The 18,884-nt window shown below is 35.0% G+C and overlaps 1 protein-coding gene and 1 pseudogene across 1 annotated transcript; both read right to left on the bottom strand.

Moving 5' to 3' along the window:
• Window positions 1-1,339: 1,339 nt before the first annotated feature.
• LOC101306230 lies at window positions 1,340-2,235 on the bottom strand (annotated as a pseudogene).
• A 3,801-nt stretch (window positions 2,236-6,036) lies between these two features.
• On the bottom strand, window positions 6,037-18,524 carry LOC101313789 (transcription factor IIIB 90 kDa subunit-like). The gene is made up of 19 exons (XM_004296658.1): window positions 18,371-18,524; window positions 18,205-18,286; window positions 18,040-18,115; window positions 17,371-17,456; window positions 17,198-17,274; window positions 16,029-16,085; window positions 15,680-15,792; window positions 15,300-15,379; window positions 15,102-15,188; window positions 14,618-14,698; window positions 13,014-13,187; window positions 12,772-12,936; window positions 11,460-11,532; window positions 10,987-11,075; window positions 10,737-10,817; window positions 9,219-9,329; window positions 7,830-7,919; window positions 7,012-7,065; window positions 6,037-6,681 (listed from the first exon to the last, which is right to left on the bottom strand). Exons 1-19 carry the CDS (start codon window positions 18,427-18,429, stop codon window positions 6,454-6,456), a joined length of 1,863 nt encoding a protein of 620 aa, XP_004296706.1. The 5' UTR covers window positions 18,430-18,524; the 3' UTR covers window positions 6,037-6,453.
• Window positions 18,525-18,884: the final 360 nt, after the last annotated feature.

Below are 18,884 nucleotides of genomic sequence, written 5' to 3'. Positions count from 1 at the left end.
CATACTATATTTCGTCGGCTATAGTCTGGGAAAAAAATTTTTATTACAGACTTTAGCCGATGAATATCTTAATTGTTTCGTCGGCTAAAGTCTGGGAAAAAAACCGACGACATGTTTTTCGTCGGCTAAACTGCGGGACTATAGCCGACGAAATTTTTTGTTTCGTCGGCTAAAGTCATCACAGACGAGCTTTTCCCGACGAAATCTTAGCCGACGATGGCTCGTCGGCTAAGATCTTAGGCGACGAATTAAGCTAACAGGCCGACGAAAATTTTTCGTCGGCTAAAGTGCTTGTCCTGGTAGTGTATATATGAGTAGATCATCTCTACAAATTTTCAGCCAAATTGATAATTGTTAAGGTATCGAAACTATATGATTACAATGAACGAACCAAATCTGTTCAACATGAACCGTTCGTGTAATTCACAAATTTCAATACCTTAATGATTATCAATTTGGCTAAAATTTTGTAGAGATGATCTACTCATATATACCTAAAAGATGAATGGTTGAGATGAGAAAATATGATAAAAAAGTATGTTAATTAGGGAAATCCGTACGTTTTGAATAAATACGGAGGTCCGTATCTGAAAAGACCTGTGTGTATATATTTATATACAGTTCTTATCTAGAGCGAAGCTTCGTTTTGAAATTAAAATGTGAAGTTCTTTATTTGACTCACTTTTCGGTCATATTTTCACATCTCAATCATTCAGTTTGTAGATCCTATTGCATAGATCACTTCTGCAAATTTTCATCGAATTTGATGATCGTTAAGGTATTGAATTAAATTAAATCAATGAACGGACCATAAATCTGTCTAACCAGAACTCTCTGTGTAAATAACGATTACGAAAACCCAAACGATCTTCAAATTTCAATGCGAAGCTTCGCTCTGAATAGAAACTGATATATATATATATAATATACCTATCCAGAGCGAAGTTTCGCTTTGAAATTAAAGTGTGAAATTCTTTATTAGTGTGTGTATATATATATTGGTTTTTGTATAAACCGCAATTAGTGTATCGTGAACTCCTTCATGAGTACGTGAAACAGTGATATATTTACCCTAAAAAGATCAAACTTACTTAATTGGTCTTATTAATTTTCTATTTTATTATTAGAAAGGATAGAGGAGCGGATGTCGCACTCTGCTTAAAGTGCGGACGTCCGCTTTACATCCGGAATCCGGACTGTCATTTTATATACATACCCTAAAAAGATCAAACTTAAACTTATTTTGTCTTATTATATATCGTTTTGACGAAAGAACACAATATAGAACAGTCACTATTCGAATCTCTCTTCTATGTATAGTTGTATACTAAGTTACTAACTAGCTAATTCCATACATCTTCTTTACTTCCAAGACGAAGTCATAGACTTTATATGGGTCTGGAATGCTCTTGGAAACACTGTCCTTCTGGTAACACCTCTTCACCCATTCCATTATCTTAGGACATTCTTTCTCTACGCTGAAATTGCAACAAGTCTCGTATGTATAAAACCTGCTCGAGAATGGTACGAGGGCAATATCCAAGAGGCCGAAATGCTCCCCTTCGAAAAAGGACTTCTCCCCAAGCTCAACTTCTAACAGTTTCAAGCATTCTATAAATTCAGTCGCCGCTGCTTCTTGTTCTGCACCCTTGCTAGCCCACATCTTTCTCCCACAGTCAACTATCTATATATATAGCAAAAGAGAGGATTTATCTTTCATTTTGTTTTCTGATGAAAATTATATTGCAGGGTCAAATTAAGGAAGAATTGCTGTTGAAGGTTGTCATATTTATTTTATAAAACATTACAAATGCACGTACAACATATAGGATTCAACTTCATTAATGTAGTATTTCATATAAACCAGAAATGAAATTATTTCAATTGAAATAGTCGATACACACGTACCTTGTTGTCGAAAAAATCAACCCAAAATCTTGCTTTAGCTCAGTGATAAGGATCCTCGGCAAGTAATTTTGGAGCTGCTTTGTCATTCCAAACTTGATCAATGTATAGAAGAATATTGAGGGATTCACATATAGGCTTATCATTAGGGATAAAAACTGGAACTTTCTTATGCTGAGGGTTGGTTTTCAGAAGCAAGGGGCTCTTATTATGGAAAATATCTTCTTCCATATACTTGTAGTGGACTCCTTTCTCCTCCAGAGCAATTTTCACTCTCATGACATAAGGACTAGTCCAAAACCCTAGAAGCACCACTTGGTCATGAGCCATTTGGTTGGGTGAGATGCAGAAGTGTTATTTTTCTTAAGAACTTCTTGTGACTTGTGAGTAGTGAGAGTACCAGTGCTAGGTACTTATATAGCAGAATTGGGATGACTATGGACTTGTGGAGCAAGTTTCAAAATTTATATAATATTACATCTAGTATGGTTTATGCGTGCCAAGAACTGCTTGAGTCTTTGACATGGCACTTGGAGTAGGTAGCCACAGAAGTCGGTATGCCGATGTTAGCATATTTGACAATTGACGTAGTTTTGGGAAAAAGATGGAATACGCCTCCGTCCCCATACGCCAAAGTTGATCCAGTCAGGTGGCTTCACCACGTCCACACATTCTGAAAGAAAAAGGAAAGACAGTAAATGTGCACACAACGATCGTTGTCGGCTGTAAAAAGAAGTTTATGTTAAGGATATATGGCAAATCTCACAGGCTTACTGCAAGTCCTCTTCTCTAAAAGAAAACTTGTTGTTCTTTCCATCGGCAAAAGTTTACCAGAGGATGTGAGTTTGATGAGATATCCCATCACCAAAGCAATATATAGTGAGATTCAGGATTATTGGTTGAGGTTTGGGATTTAAGATTATATGTTTCTTCAATGATTTAGGTGGATATATAGATCATTGATGGGAGTGGTACGTATCATTGCTGAGACTGATTCACTGATTACTAGCTATTGCTCTGATCGGAGCTAGACTTCACTGCTCCTTTTGGAATGCCCTTTCAAAAGTTGTACCCGCTGGCCGCCGCTATGTCGCCGTACCTCATCCAACCTTGACAGAGGTACTCAACAAGGAGCGCCGCAGCACATAGACTCCTTCTAACCTTTTTGCCATGCTCCTCCTCTTATTTCCTCCAGAGTTCCTCCTCGGAGGGGAGCTATTCTCTTTAGTTGGCGGCGATGGCTTTTAGAGCTCTTCGCCGAGCTTGACGATTTTTCCCGGATTGGTGAGGAGGATTTGAGGATTTTGACCGAGCATCTTGGACCGGGGAGGTGGAGGCTGTGGTGCCGTTGGGATGGGTGGGCTTGTGCTGCAGCGTGCGGCGGTCAGTTCAGGGGAGGGTTAGAGTTGCATTGGTGAGAGAGTGAGACAACACAGAAAAGAGAGAGAGAGAATGGGGTTTTGGGGTTAGTTTTTTCTTTTACTGTTAGTTAATAACTTTACTCATATCTTTCATATTCAAATTTTATGGGTGACATAGTGCCACGTGGCAGGACTCATTTTAACGTACACTACGTCGGCGTAGTCCAGCGTTTTCCGTAGTTTTGATCCATCTAATTGTTGAACTCTCTAATTTACAAAAAAATAAAAATCATTGTAAAGTACATGTAAACACCAGTGAGCCAGACCTTTGTTATAAAACAATCATATTTTAATAACCAAAACGACTCTAACTATATAAGTATAGAATTAATATCCCGGATGTTAGAAGTGGATTGAACCGGCACAACTGTCGTTCTCATATTGCCCTATCTCGAGTATTATCTTATTTTGTTGGTGAGTACGTCATGGCCTGCTGGCTAGTTAGCCTAAATAACATCACGGAGGATATAAGTTCAAAACTTACTAACACCAGTTTGTTAAGATGAGGTAAGAGTCATGTTATCATCCATAATTAAAAAGAAAAAAGAAATAAAACATTATTTTGTTTTGTTTCTCGTACTAGAAAAACTAAACATAGAACCACATTTCTATTCATAGAACTACATTTCTGCTAAATTATTGCCAACAGTCTGTTGGACCATTTCATCTGCTAATGTCTAGATTAAAAGTCAATTATTATCTAATATAGTCTTTACTTTTAATTCAATACTTGCCCGGCAAGTATTAGCTATATGTTCCTTACGTGGGTGACTGCTGACTTTGCCTTTGTTAAAACTTAAAAAAGTAAATACTTGTCATTGATTTATTTAGTGTTATGAACATATTTATTTATTACTAAAGCTCGGTCAACTGTTCATATCATAGCATATGAACAGTGATTTTTTTGTTTTTTGTTTGAAAACAGGTAATTTAGATTTTTTTAGATAAGCTTTCTCTTAACAAAGATTTTTTGCCTTCCATTTTTACTTTCTTCTGCATCCTAAATCTTACAAATCAAAATAATTAGAACATTTATATTTTGGGTAAAATACAATACTAGATGTTTTGTTGTATAAAAGTTGTTTTGTGATAGCTCTTATATATAAGTGGAATATGAATAACGTGGAAACTACACCGCACCAAGAATTTGGCCCCTGTTATTTTTAAGAAACCACAATATTTTCATTAACCCTAGATATATAGTCAATATAATAGATGGGTATAATTTGTATGTATAATATTCTATGAAGTACATATCATAAACATTTCTATCAATCAATTAACCCATTGACCAGCTTCATAACGTTGTTTTTGGATCAAGTAATTTTAATGTCCATAGAAATTTTAAAATTATAAGAATTACTATTTCATGAATTTAAATCCTATTAATTAAAAATTTCATTGTTTGGATTTCATGATGTAGAGTTTTAAAATGACAAAAATTTGTACTCAGACTAACCTTAGTTAAGGGAATTGATAAATGACGCTTATTTTATGAAGAATTCAAATCGGGAATTTTAGAATTTGTATTCAGCCTATGAACAGTGTTTTTACCCTGTTCATTAACAACAGTGAATTTTTTATTTTTTATTTTTTCTGAAACAGGTAATTTAGATTTTTCTAGATAGGATACAAGACAAGATAGGTAATTTAGATTTTCTAGACATGTAATTTAGACTTTTCTTCTGTCTCCTAAATCTTACAAATAAAAACAATTGGAGCATTTATATTTTGGGTAGAATACAAGACTAGATATTTTGTTTTATAAAAGTTGTTTTTGTGATAACTCTTATACATATGTGGAATATACATAATGTAGATACTACACCGTGCTAAGGAGCGGATATACTGACCATTTTGCCCCTGTTATTTTTAAGAAACCACAATATTGTCATTAACTCTAGATATATAATCAGTATAACAGCTGAGTATAATTTGTATGTATAACATTCTATGAAGTACATATCAGAAACATTTATATCAATCAATTAACCCATTGACCAGCTTCATAACGTTGTTTTTGGATAAAGTAATTTTAATGTCCATAGAAATTTTAAAATCATGGGAATTACAATGTCATGAATTTAAATCCTATTAATTGAGAATTCCATTGTTTGAATTTCATGATGTGTCCATAGAAATTTCAAAATACAATTCCATGAATTTAAATCTTATTAATTGAGAATTTCATTGTTTGGATTTCATGATGTAGAGTTTTAAAATGACAAGAATTTGTATTCAGACTAATCTTAGTTAAAGAAATTGACAAATGATGCTTATTTTGTAAGGAATTCAAGTCGAGAATTTAAGCTCCCAAATTTCACGATTATTTTCCTATGAAAATTGCTAATTCCATGAGATAAGTATCCAAATGAGGAAAACCGTCTAAGAAATTGAGAATTCCTTATTTTTTATTAAATTCTCGGAAATTCACCCATATCCAAACACACCGTAAATGTATACACCGCGCCAAGACGCGGGTATAATTCTAGTTCATACTTCATAATAAGAACTTTTTAATGGACTGTTCACAAAGGAGAGATTTCATTAGATGTGCTTCATACCATATTATACGAGAGTCCAAGAGTACAATGAAACTCAATTATTATAAGAGCCTACATACTACGTAAAATCATCTCGACCTCCCTATACATTCACTCATTTGTTGTGATAACGCAGGAGTACACACAACCCCATAGTATTTACTATTTAGACAAAGCTAAAATAGATCCTTGTTATCCTGCCTTGAGACCCAAAGATCTAGCAGTAATCTTTCAAATGCATAAATAACACCACGTAAAATACAATATTCTTTGGTAAAGAAGAATACAAGTTACAATACAAATCAGGAAATTGTACAGCACTAAAATTGGAGCACTTGATTGAGGTCACCTATTGGGTAGTAAATACAACTTTATTTATAAACAATTGACTTTTTCCTTTACCATTTCATCTCTCAAATAACTACCATGCATGGTAGGACGCAAGTCAGTGCCAGAAGTCAAAATTTCAGGCGGAGGCGGCCGCCATCTTGGTCTTCCCCAAGTGTTGGCCCAGCAACCACCAACTAAATTGAAGCAACATTGAAATTTTAGGATGCTGAAAACATGGTAGCAGAACAGCTATCTCAGAAATCATCATAATCTCGATCATTGTACTCATCTGCTTCCTCAACATAATCATGATTGTTGTAGCCTATGTCTTCAAGTCCTTCTTCATCCCCATATTCCTGTTCCATACCCAAATCATCATCTTTGTATGCATCATATTTAAGTTCTTCACTGTCATGGGGCATCTTGTTGTCATTGTCAAGATGTGAATCAATTTTTCTTTTCTTGGAGACATCAGGACCCTCCTGCATAGACCAGCAAATAATAAATAAATATATAGAATCCACATGAATGGGAAATATATAGGTTCCATACATGTTAGTTTACTGAAAGTTGATTAGAATTGGTTTTGTTACGTTTTGTTTTTTCAATTAAATTTGATGGAATTCTCATGTCTTATCACTGAAAGAGAAAATATACAAACTTGAATAAGTGAAATAGCTCTGAGGGATCAAGAGTTTGTTACAACTTTCATTTAAGGTACATAGGGAACTTGCCATGGGCATGTATGCAAAGATATGAAAAAGTGATTCATTGTCATTTTAATAAGAGAAATCAATAAGAGAGATGCATACAGATGTTTCGAACATATCCTCCAGAACATCAAAGTTGATTTTTGAGCTGAGTCTCTGCAGGGAAACCAGGTTAGAATCTATCATAATCGGGTACTATGGTTTAAAAATCAACCTTAAAATTAATGAAAAAAAAACAAATAAACGAAAATGCATGCACGAACGGCGGAAAAATATTAATCACCAGTTTGTTCAACATTTGATTTAATAAATAAAACTTCAGGGGGTAAATGTAACAGCTGGCATTAGCCAACCACAGATTTGACCGATAAATCAGGCCAACACCAGCAGACCAATTAATTTCTTCACCCTGAGTGTTAGCTGGACTGGAAATAAGTTGAGGCCTCTGAATACGAGTATTATTTCAAGTCCAAAAATAAAAAAATAAAAAACCCAGGGCCAAGTAATTCATTGAATTGTTAATTGATGATTCTGTAGCAAATATATTGTTTGTTTTATAAAGACAAGTTTTGTCGGTCACAATGACTGATACATCAAAAGTGGACAAGAGATTCTGCAGCAATTTTCAATGGCTACTAAAAAAAATTTCAACTTTTGAAAGTATAGCAGGAATCTAGAGTTTCTGTTTCCACCAACATATTTTATATACGGAACATTTTCTTGGATCATCTAATTATCATAATAGTACAATAGTTAATTGTATATCAATAAATAATAGAAGGGTTCTCACTGTCAGGCTAATAATACCCACTCAAAATGCTTTATTACGAACTTTAAAGAGAGATTAACACAACAGTAACACCTACTTATAGTAGCGACTCTATTATCAATAATTTTCCCTTATAGAAAGTTAGCATTACCTTCTTAGTCAGCATTTGGTGGACAGCTTCTGCAGCAGTCTGAGCTGGAGTAGAGTTTTTCGCTTCAGCTGCTCTAGCTAGTTGCCTCTCCTGAGAATTACAGATCACAAAGAGGTTTATACAATTGATAAATTAATTATTGAAACAAAAACAAAGGATCTATTAATAGCAGATGGATCAGATTAAAGAGAAAAAAACTGTCTCGTGAGAGTGGATAAATGCAATATTGCAAAACTTATCTTCCATATCATTAAAGCTATATCAGGGGGCAATAACTTTCCAGTATTCTCACGTTAGGAACATCACCCTAACTCTAAATGGAGGATTTTATGTTTCGTCATAACTGTGAAATTTTTTCTACAACAGAGGCTAAAAAAAAAACTTTCGGAAAGCATGTCATTTAATATTTGGACGGAGAAGAACGATTTCGCCAAACTTGTGGCCTTCAAGACTTCTATGAGCAGGTTTTGTTCAAAAAAAGAAAAAGATATAAAGATCGAAGAAATAAGTTGTTAGAACTTAGAACTAAGAAGAAAACTAGTCAATAAAGTTGGGCATCAGTTAGCTAATGAAAAATGAGAACCATGTCAACATTTTCAGTTTTAATGAAGCCTATATAATTTCTCCTTTAATGGGTTTCAGAATAAGCTTCCTTGATTTTTGTGCTCTTTGTAATCAGGCAAATTGATCTGTTTTCGGTAATAGATTGCTATTCGTTTTCCTACAGGTTTTCTGTACATAGTATCTGTTCCCTTCTAGCAGGTGTAGAAGTTATTTCTGTTTCTTCCTGTTAGCTTGTAGCTACTCTTGCTTTTCTGTAAGTAGGGGATTTTTGGCCCTGATATTTACAATGTCTTTCTAATGTGTCCAACCTTGGCTGTAGCGTTCATTTGCCAAACCAACTATGATTATAGCCGGTATTAATTAAACAAATATGCCTTATTTAATCGAGAAAAAGTAAATATATGCCTTATGGTTAAATTTTCAAAGGCCATACTATCATCTATCATTGATTAAATTGCTAAAAGAGAAAACCTTAATGATCTTAGAACAATATAGTAAAAAGACCAAAAAAAAAACTAGAAAAATTAAATATGACTGAGCCCTGTGAGGTAACCTCAAGTATAGGATGTGAGTCTTTAGAATTGGATAGTTATCCTTATGCAAAGTTGGATTCCTCCTCAACTATTTTGTAATTTTTCCTTTCAAAATTGGATTATGTGTGAATAAAATTGTGTGTGAATAGAGACAATATGTGTATCACGTGTGCCAAGAGGCTAGTATATAGAGCCAGTTACTCACTTTGTAATGATAATAACACACTTCTTCTAGTAAACTTCCAAACACATCACAAAAAATGATAGATAAGAGATATGTGAATTAAGATACCTTTTTTCTCTTGGCAACAGCTGCTTCAGTAATTTGTGCAAGTTTCTTTGCACCTTCTGGACAATTGATATCCATAGCAGCCTTAGCTGCTTCCTCCTTCGCTGCTTGCTCCTATGAAAGTTTACTGGATGAATGAGTTATACAATAGATATAAACAGAAGGATAAGAATCTTGGATGACACAATCAATATAAACCATGCATGTTGCAACAAAGATTTAGAATGTTACAAATGGCTGCATCTCATGTCTGCTGCTATATGTCCCATCTCAGACCATTTAAATGAAATATTTTCCTCTTCACTTTGCTAGGGGCCACACATATCTGTTAAACATTTCGAGTATGAACGCAATGCATATGTACATGTTCATACACACATATGTACACATTTGTATGCAAGCTTTTGAAGGTCCTTGGAAAGATTGGGGGTCACTTATTGAATGCCTTCTCTAACTAAACTTTGCATTTTAATAAACTGGTATCACTTTGAGAGTTCCAGCCCTGGTAGACATATGAAGATCTCTTTAGCCAAAACTAGGGTACAAAATTCTAATAATACATATAAGGTAAAGTATATATTGCCTTCAGCTCTACTCATAGTAAAAGTCATACTGTACTTATCAAATGCTTTGAAAAAAGGATTTCATAGTGTCATTGACTCATTGAGGTGTGATTTGTATGCAGCACACAAATCATGAACCGACGGAGTACATTTTTTCATGTTGCTCTTTTCTTTGGAATAAGTATGGCTTGGTTTTGGTTTGAAGTGGACAGTTAAATACGATAACATTTCTTATTTGAGTATTTTATGGGAGTGGAAGCCAAGAGAGAGTTGTTACTCTTTGGCGACTAGCATATATTTAGGTATGGTTAGGAAGGGAAATAAGGAAGCCTTCAAAAAAAAAGGAAGGGAAATAACAATCTGCCAGGTTACCATGATAGATTATATGTAGTAAACTCTTTGGAACTTGTGGGTGCCTATCTTTAAGGACTGTATCCCATATGTTCTGTGTCGTGCTTTTACCCAAGTGGATTACTTATCCATAGCATTTGTGATTTTAAATGTAAAATCCTCATTTACGATAAGCTAAAACACTAAGACTCGGTTTATCACTGGTCATGCATTCATCAAATATTTGGGATCTTATACAATACATAAAAAGCTAATATACGTGCAAACTATTGAATTATCACAACCAATAGTTTACTACATTTAAGCTATCATGGTAAACCTAGAAGCACTAAGATCAATTAAAAGTAACTAAACAATATTTTCATTTGTCATCACCCAATAAAACTTATTCATTTGTTCAACCATTGAATTACTGCTTTAGCTATGCTAGATCTGCTTAGTTTGAACAGAAAAATAAATCTTCCACATGATATCACCACATTGACCAGAAATAATTTAACCTCTAGAACTACAAATCCAGATTTTAGAATTGATAGTGATATACTAATTACACACATCATTTATCATATCATATCAATGGTATTAAGGGCATAACTAATTAGAGTACCTCAATGTACTCACGGTTCATTTCTTCCCAAATCATCTTTTTATAGCGTTGCCCCTCTTCATTAAGAAGGTAGCCATCAACCTGTACAAGACCCTAAATTTTAAGTAGTGATCCAAAAGTACAAGTTATCTCAAATAGAAGGGACAAATATAACATGTACAGTATTTACATAATCTCTAGTACTCAATTTTTGTATTTATATAATAAGTATGGGATAACAAACAGGGAATTCGAGCTAGTAGTTATGCACCTCCAGATCATCAATATCTGAAAAGTTGTCAGACTCATCATCACAATCTTCAGTTCCAATGTCATCAGCTGTATTCTCCATAGCAGCCCCTAATACATTACATTTTCAGCAATGACTTCCAGCGGAACAAAGTTATACAAGACTACTTATGCAAGACTTCCAGCACTAATCTATTTTTATTTTTTCCTGAAAACCCAAAACACCCCAAACAACATCCTGGGCCAAGGTTAGAAACTGAGGCCTCCTGCAGAATCATAAAACGACTAAAACATTTAGGAAGCAGGAAACTCTAGCAAATAGCTAGGGATGTACCTTGCAGGGTACATACCCCACAGCACATGGAAGAAAACCATGGGTCTGACCCCTCCCTTAAGCCCTCGTTGGAATTCAATGGGGATATCGTCTATGAGAACTTGAAAATCCAAAAGGTAATGAGAAGGAGAGGACAGGTAGAAAGAGATAGAGAAACCAACCATCACTTACAGGCTCCGTAGGCAGCAGTCCTTTGTTCTTGCTTCCTGATTTTGTGTTATTCTCTTTCTCAAACTAAAAATGAAATCAGCAACAGAAAATAGACGTAAGTTGATAAGTCAGAGAACAATAATGATGGGTTACAACGTACAATAACTACTATTAACCAACAAGAAACAAAAGTTCTGGAAACAAATGATCTTAATGGCATGCTTCAATATAGAAAACTAGCATTAGAGAAAATACCCCACCCATTCATAACACCTAGTATTCCTCTTAGTAAAGAGAGACCCTATATCAAACGTAACAGAAATCAAGGAAACATGCTTATTGTACAAAACCTTAAATAACAAACAGCAAAAATCTTAAAGAAGTGCCAGAGCATAAGTAACCCAACATGAGGAGAAACCAAGACCCTTTAATTCAAAACAGATAGCATAATTACATCTTTCTTTCTTTGCAAAAACAATTGCACATCATACTTCCAATCTAACGATATTTTGGGAGGGAATTGCCTGTCATATATCAGTTGAATTAGCTACAGTGAACAAACTCAACCGATCTAATAGAAAACACTTTACTTATTCAAATGAACGATTTCTTATTTAACAAAAAACAATAAATGTCTCCAACCTGAACAGCTACCAAAGCCCACAAAGAACCCAAAACCTGACTCTGACCCACTCACTTCAGACTTTCTTTGAAGGATTCCTTTATATCCAGAATTTGATCACCTAAAACATCACACAACACCGCACTAAACTTTTTTATTTTTTCTTTATCCTTCACCCAAAGGCACATTTCGACTGACACGATACACAAGATGTCAGACTATGACATAGTTATGCCGAATTCTAAACCATTTGGCTTTTTTACACTTCAGTTCATAATCCAGTTCTAATTTATAAAAGGGAAGCACTAGTCTTGGAAAATAAAATAAATAAATAAAACAGAAGAGTCACATAATTTCATGCCTGTTAAAACTAAAATTTCATAGAAATGGAAAGCAGAATCATTGCTGCCCTCCATATTTGTATTCAACAATGACCCCATACTTTACAGTCTGGTTCCTTTTTATAAAAAGCACTACCCTTGGAGATAAAAAGAAAAGAGGAATAGTTGATTAATTTCATTGCTGCCTCAAGTTTTGATGAAAAGTACAATCATGACACACATACCGTGCATAAATTATTGTACATGGTTCCAGCCAAAAGGATTATAGATGTAAGCTTTTATAAGAGTCATCCTAATTGTAATTTTACATATAATTACTGTAGTGTAGCAGATAATACAACAATAAAATTAAACACGTACCTGGGATAACTGATTACTGTTGTCAAGGCTTTCAGAAGCAATGGTGTCGATGCCAGAGTCATTAGCATTTAGCTCCGCAGATGTTTTTTTCAATCTCTCTATTTCAGCACGCTGGAAAGCTGGAGGATTAGCCCCTCCGTCAAGTCCACCTGAAATTGTCATAAACTACACCAACATGTTAAAGTTAACACAGTAGGTATTTAAATCACCGTTGGAGCATGTGAGAAGAAAATTGTACTCACATCATCATAACAGATTTGACAAAGTCCATGTGCATAAGGTTTTCCACTATCCTTATGTTCGCAAAGGATCCTCTGTTCAGAAGGGCTACTATCTGTGTCATCCATTTTATCAGCCATAATTGGTTGTTTGCTTATTTCATCCAGTTCCTTAGCCTTCAAGAGGAACTCTTCAATCTAAAAAAAGCAGATACCAAATTTGAAGAAAAGGACTTCAGTACCCATAATTTCACAAAAGAAATGCATTGAAAGAAAAATGGTAGATAAGGAATTGCAAGATAATGAAGCAATATGAAATCACATTCATGATCCATGACTTCTTGTTAAAAAGTAAGCCAATATAACCAGCTTGATACACTTTCACCAAAAGTGATCTCCATGCTATTTTTAATTATTTTTCAAGAAGAAAAAAACTTTTATTAATGCAAATAGCTGACAAAAAGTCCACTCCTGTTGTATAACTGCAGTAAAAACAATAAATAACAACAATCTTTAGACCTAACCAATTATTAAGACTGCTCAATGTTTACACACACACACTCAGGCATAATTTCTCAAGACCCGAAATCGACCCAACTCAAGAACATGAACCAAGTTAAGAAACCGAACCTCATTCCCTCAAATGAAAACAAAAATAAACAAGTGGTATCTGCAAATGGCAGGTGGGACACCTTAGCCTGTCCACCCACCATTTTTATCCCCTAATCAAATTGAGTTCACTATTTGGGCCAGTCATATATCTACATTGTACAGACACGTAAAATGAATTAGGGAGAGGACTGCCAATACATACAGAAAAAGTTGTTGGGCTCAAACACAACCTCACACAACTCCTCCTCCTAATCTATTTGCAGTACCGACAGAAACAAAAACAAAAAACAAAAAACAAAAACAAAAAAAACTCCGGCAGTTTCTAGACTCCAGAACCTTGAATATCGATCAATCTCAATGTGACCTATCAAATACCATTGCAATTCCCTAACAGTAAAATCAGCTCCTCCATCTCTAGGTCACACAAATTCCTTCTAAACCACATGTACCAGCTCAGTCTGAAACTCAAACCCTCTGCCACATCAGATACTGCATCACTGAGGAAATTCGAGCATCACTGAGGAAATTCGACAAGTTCTATTACCTAGTGAAAAGACCTCTGGATGCTTCCACTTCAAGTTCGAAGCCACAATCCTTGCAACAATCTAAAAAACCTTCATACCCTATGAAAGATCCATCCAAGAACTTTGACATCACCCTCTCAATCATATATAATCAAACCCATTTCATAGGACACATGCTGCTAATAGCAGCATGCCATAGTGACTCCCTTATATAAGGAATCTCCACAACCACTTTGCCTGCAAAACCTTATTCCTTTCCTCCCGCCTTTGGTAAACATATCCCACAATGATTCTCCACCTTCCTAGAAACCCCTTTCTGATTTTTTAAATCAAGACAAGGAATAAAGGCAAGATGCCTTCTATATGAAGATAAACTTTCTACCAACTTTCCAACCCTGTTCCAACCATTCATTGCCTATCAACGTGTGCATCTACCGTGTACTCACATATTGTACTCAAATAGCAAAATAGGGATTAATATAAGAAGCATACCGTCAAGCTCCCAGATTCTGTATTCTCAAATTCAACCAGTCGCTTAGTCAATGTAGCATCACAGACATGTACAATTTTGATCTGGAAAAATAATATACATCAAATAAAATAAAAAAGGGAATACTTGAAATTTTGAAGTACTTTTCAAGCGTAAAGGAACAGGAAAAAAGAGTTTTCATATAAAGCAAATGCAGGAGCTTCAAAAGAAACAAGATGTCACATATAGAAGAATTTGCAAGCATTCACACTTTTTCATAATTAAATTTAAAAGTCAAAATCATATTCATGTCCACAACTCTGTACCACAAAAAATAATGGTATTATGATGACAATGAAAAAGCCTCTAATTCAAAGAGTAAGAAGCATCTTAACCATTCTAACAGGTATGACAACAGCATAGAATAAGAAATTCTCCTTTGACAAAGAAACCAATAAATCAACATATCATCATCAATGCAGAGAGTAGCAACTGAATATAACTTACAATATCAGACTTGGAGCACTTGAGACCATGTGAAAGTGCTGATATATATAATGCAGCACCACATATTCCACTTGGTTTTCTGCCTGTCTGGAAAAAATTAAAGATTTGTCATATGGTACAGCAAACCTCCTAGGACGACCATGAAAGCACCTCACACCAAAGATATATCAAGATAAAACACTGAAAGTGAGTTCATACCTGCATCCAATCCCGTTTCATGCTTGTGATAATCCGGTGTGCAGTTTGCATAACCCCTTTATCCCTTCCTCCGGGTAAACCTACAAAGCATATTTGCAAATGTAAATAATTAATTGAAGTGATATTAATTTCCCCTTCAACAATTTCATTCCCATGCAATCACAAGGAACCCTCATCTGTTGTCTTGATACTTCAGCGCAGAGAGACAGCCAAAAGTATTTAGAAATAATAAAAACCGAGTATCCTCCAATTTTTCGACTCAATTCTGCTTAAGAGGTAACTTGTGTTGGAAATTGAGTAAAGAAAATACTTGTGGAGCTTTTGGTTCCATATATGTTAGGATAAGAAAGCAATGTGGTGTTACAGTAGCAAGCACTTACTCTCAGTGAACCTATGAATAAACCAAGAAGGATCAACAAGTTTTTGAACAATCGGGTGCTCATCAAGCCTCAAAGCCTTGCAAAGTTGCAAAAACACAGCTCCTAGCACATAGCTGCAAATCAAATCATATGAAATTATAAAAACCGAAACTCAGTTGTTGAGGGTTAAATTACAATCAAATCAGTCAAATGTCATTACTCAGATGCATCAGAGGCAAAGTCAAATGAGAGAATATTAGAAAAATCAATCAGATAAAATTTTGGTGATTCTACTTGAGGAATATAAGACAGTAAGATGCATGAGAACATGGACAAAGGGCAAGGCAAACATTGAAAAAGAGTTTCTCACACATTTATCTTCAAGTAGTTAGAAAAATCGATGAGAAGGTATGGCTTCTTCTTTTCCCTGCAAGAAAATATTAGAGTTCATAATCAATTCACATTTTTTTGGCTCTATTTGGATATGTTTCTTGGAAATATATTACATATAGATAACAAAATTAAATTAAAAGGAGACATAACTAATTGCAGAAACTCAATAACACTGGCATCGTTCAATTTTTCCTTTTACTTCTACAAAGATATGAAATTCAGTAGAATGATATGATCAGTAAGGAACCCACAGAAGATAGCTGAAAGAAAGGATCTACAAAATCACTAAGACCAACAAACAGCTAAATACTAGAAGCAACTCTTCACAAAAGCTACCAAATTTAGCACAATCCAAGAAAGGGAAAACCAGCTGTGCTACCGAATGATCATAAAGCAGACAAAATCGCAATCAATCCTGAATACCAGTCAAACTAATTTATCTGGCAAGTCACCAATTTGATGGTGTCCAAGTAAGACAGATTGTATGTGTTCCCTATTAATGTTGAGATTTACCGTGCTCCATACAGTAGATCACTCATCCTTAGTGATCATAGGGTTTCAACAGAAATCATACAAATAAAACAAAAGCAAAATTGAACTTCCTTCAATTAAGTATATTTCTAAAACCCTTCTTATCTGTAGTCTTTATTTGCTTTAGCCAAATACTTCAAAGTACAACAGGTCATGCAGCAATTCTAATATGCTTAGTTCAACTCTTCTTTTTTTCTTTCTATTGTCAATATAGATTAACTGAGCATATTAAAAATATAAACTTCATGATCGAACTATAACTGTAATATTTTTCTTTTTTTTTTCTCCAGAAAAGAAAGAAACTTTCAATTTACAAAACTCAAACAGGTGTAGGATTTATCCCTACACCAGTAGAGTCCAATTCCCCATTAACATTTGATCAAGATAAACAGTACAACAGTGTGGACAAGATCTTCATATCAATATTTCCTCTTATAATGGACAAATTTTTCTCAAGGAATAAGATCAAAGTTTATTATAAAACTAAAGGAATATAGGTGATATTCTTGAATCTCCTCTTCATCAACGGGAACTAAGATCAGTTAATTCAAGAGTTCCCAGAACATAAGACAGATGTACAAGATAAAAAATAAATTAATGAATAAAGAGTCTTACCGACATGCAATGTAAAGACATGCGGCCTGTACTTGCTCTGACTTGCGCCCCCTTGTAAAATTCCGCTCAATCGCAATCTTCACAAAAGGAAAGCAGTTTCAGAAACAGAACAGTTCACAAGGTCTGTGTAAAGAACCATATTGAATCTTAACTTCAAGTAATAATACACATACTCTATAAAAGCGTTTAGCTATGTCAATAATTTCTTCATTGTCTCCCATATCTAAAGCATTCCTCATACATCTCAATTCATATTCAGCTGCAAAACCATAATAATAAACATTAATACAAATGATAGATCATTAATTCATCGTCATCTTCATTCTTCAGTAACTCCGGACCCTTATTTCTTAGTAATGTTGATGATATTTCAACATGATTGAGAGCTTCAAACCGAATTTAACCATCTAAACTCGTGAAAATTGAGGAACTCCGAAGATCAAGTAAACAACCAATAGGAGTAAGGTGCCTGTTTTAAAAGCACAACTACCAACAAGTGTGGTAAGGTCTAAGGTCTGTAAACAAATGCAAAGTAGTTGTCTCCCTCGTATCCTCATGCTTGGATGTCAAGTTTGTGAACAATTGGGTAAAAGCAAGAATCCAAATGTATACATACATAGTTACATACTCAACTCCAATTTATCCAACAACAAAACTCAACTGCATAATCTCTTCATCTTTCCTACTTTCAACTACTGGACCCTCATTTTCGATTTTGTTTAGTTAACAAAAGATGGTATACAAAACTGACACCTAGAGTAAAATTTCACATATCTATTTCAGGAGAAGCTACAAATCTCTCCTAGGCTAATGACATAATGAGTCAATAGAAGAAACCATACCGTTTTCGAGGATCCTTTCACGAGAAGCAGAGATTTCGCTTTCCCTGGAGCGCACATATCTTCCAGCCAATTGGCTCTGCAGCAAGATCAAACGCAAATCACAGTGATAATCGAAAACAACATCAAACCAAAAGATATGGACGAAGAAGAGCCAATAAATAGTACCTGGCCGGCGGCATTCTTGACGAAAGTGGGTTCCTCAGAGAAAATGTGATCCTCTAAAACCTTGCCACATCCGGAACACCATCTACCAAAACCAATCACAATTACAAGTCAAAACAACAACGCATCGAAGGAATTACAAGTCAAGTTTATGAGAAAGAGAACTCACAGTCTACCAGCATCGCTGGTTCCTTCAACGTTTTTGACACAGGCAGAACACCATACCATTTTCACTGACACAAAAACAAACAAGGGCAACTCCAATTTCGGTTGCCCAAGTTGAATTGATACAGAGAGACAAAAGAGTTTGCTTTGATTCGGTTGTTTCTTGTACTTGGTGTGGTGTGTCCCTTTACAGGGTTTTAGCGTTCGAATGGGTTTTTTACTTTTTACTATCCCACCGTTTAGTGAAAACTGTAATTTCGCTCATCTTTTAGTTACGTACGCGTAGTTTGCTTTAATTTCCTGAAACTATACGCGTATTATTTATGAATATTGTACGCGTACAGACAATGCATAGATTTTGTATGTGCCGTGTTGTGGCTTTTCCATGCATGCCGTTGTAGCGCGAGGCAGATTCTCATTACCAGCTCCGTTGTTGCATTTCAACTACTGCTCTGCTCCGTATAATTCTAGAAATCGTCGAGCATTTTACAAATGCCGAACTTGTGACCTCCTTGTGC

Source organism: Fragaria vesca, linkage group LG4 (assembly GCF_000184155.1).
Source record: "Fragaria vesca subsp. vesca linkage group LG4, FraVesHawaii_1.0, whole genome shotgun sequence".
Taxonomy (NCBI): Eukaryota; Viridiplantae; Streptophyta; class Magnoliopsida; order Rosales; family Rosaceae; genus Fragaria; species Fragaria vesca.
This window is presented reverse-complemented; position numbering and strand designations above follow the sequence as displayed.

Coding starts and splice junctions, on each gene's coding strand:
- LOC101313789 (XM_004296658.1), bottom strand. CDS start 18,429: ATGGTATGGTGTTCTGCCTGTGTCAAAAACGTTGAAGGAACCAGCGAT. Junction 9,330..10,736: donor TGAACCGTGAGTACATTGAG/GTACTCTAATTA, acceptor AAACTTTCATAG/GAGCAAGCAGCGAAGGAGGA. Junction 6,682..7,011: donor AGGATATGTTCGAAACATCT/GTATGCATCTCT, acceptor TGGTCTATGCAG/GAGGGTCCTGATGTCTCCAA.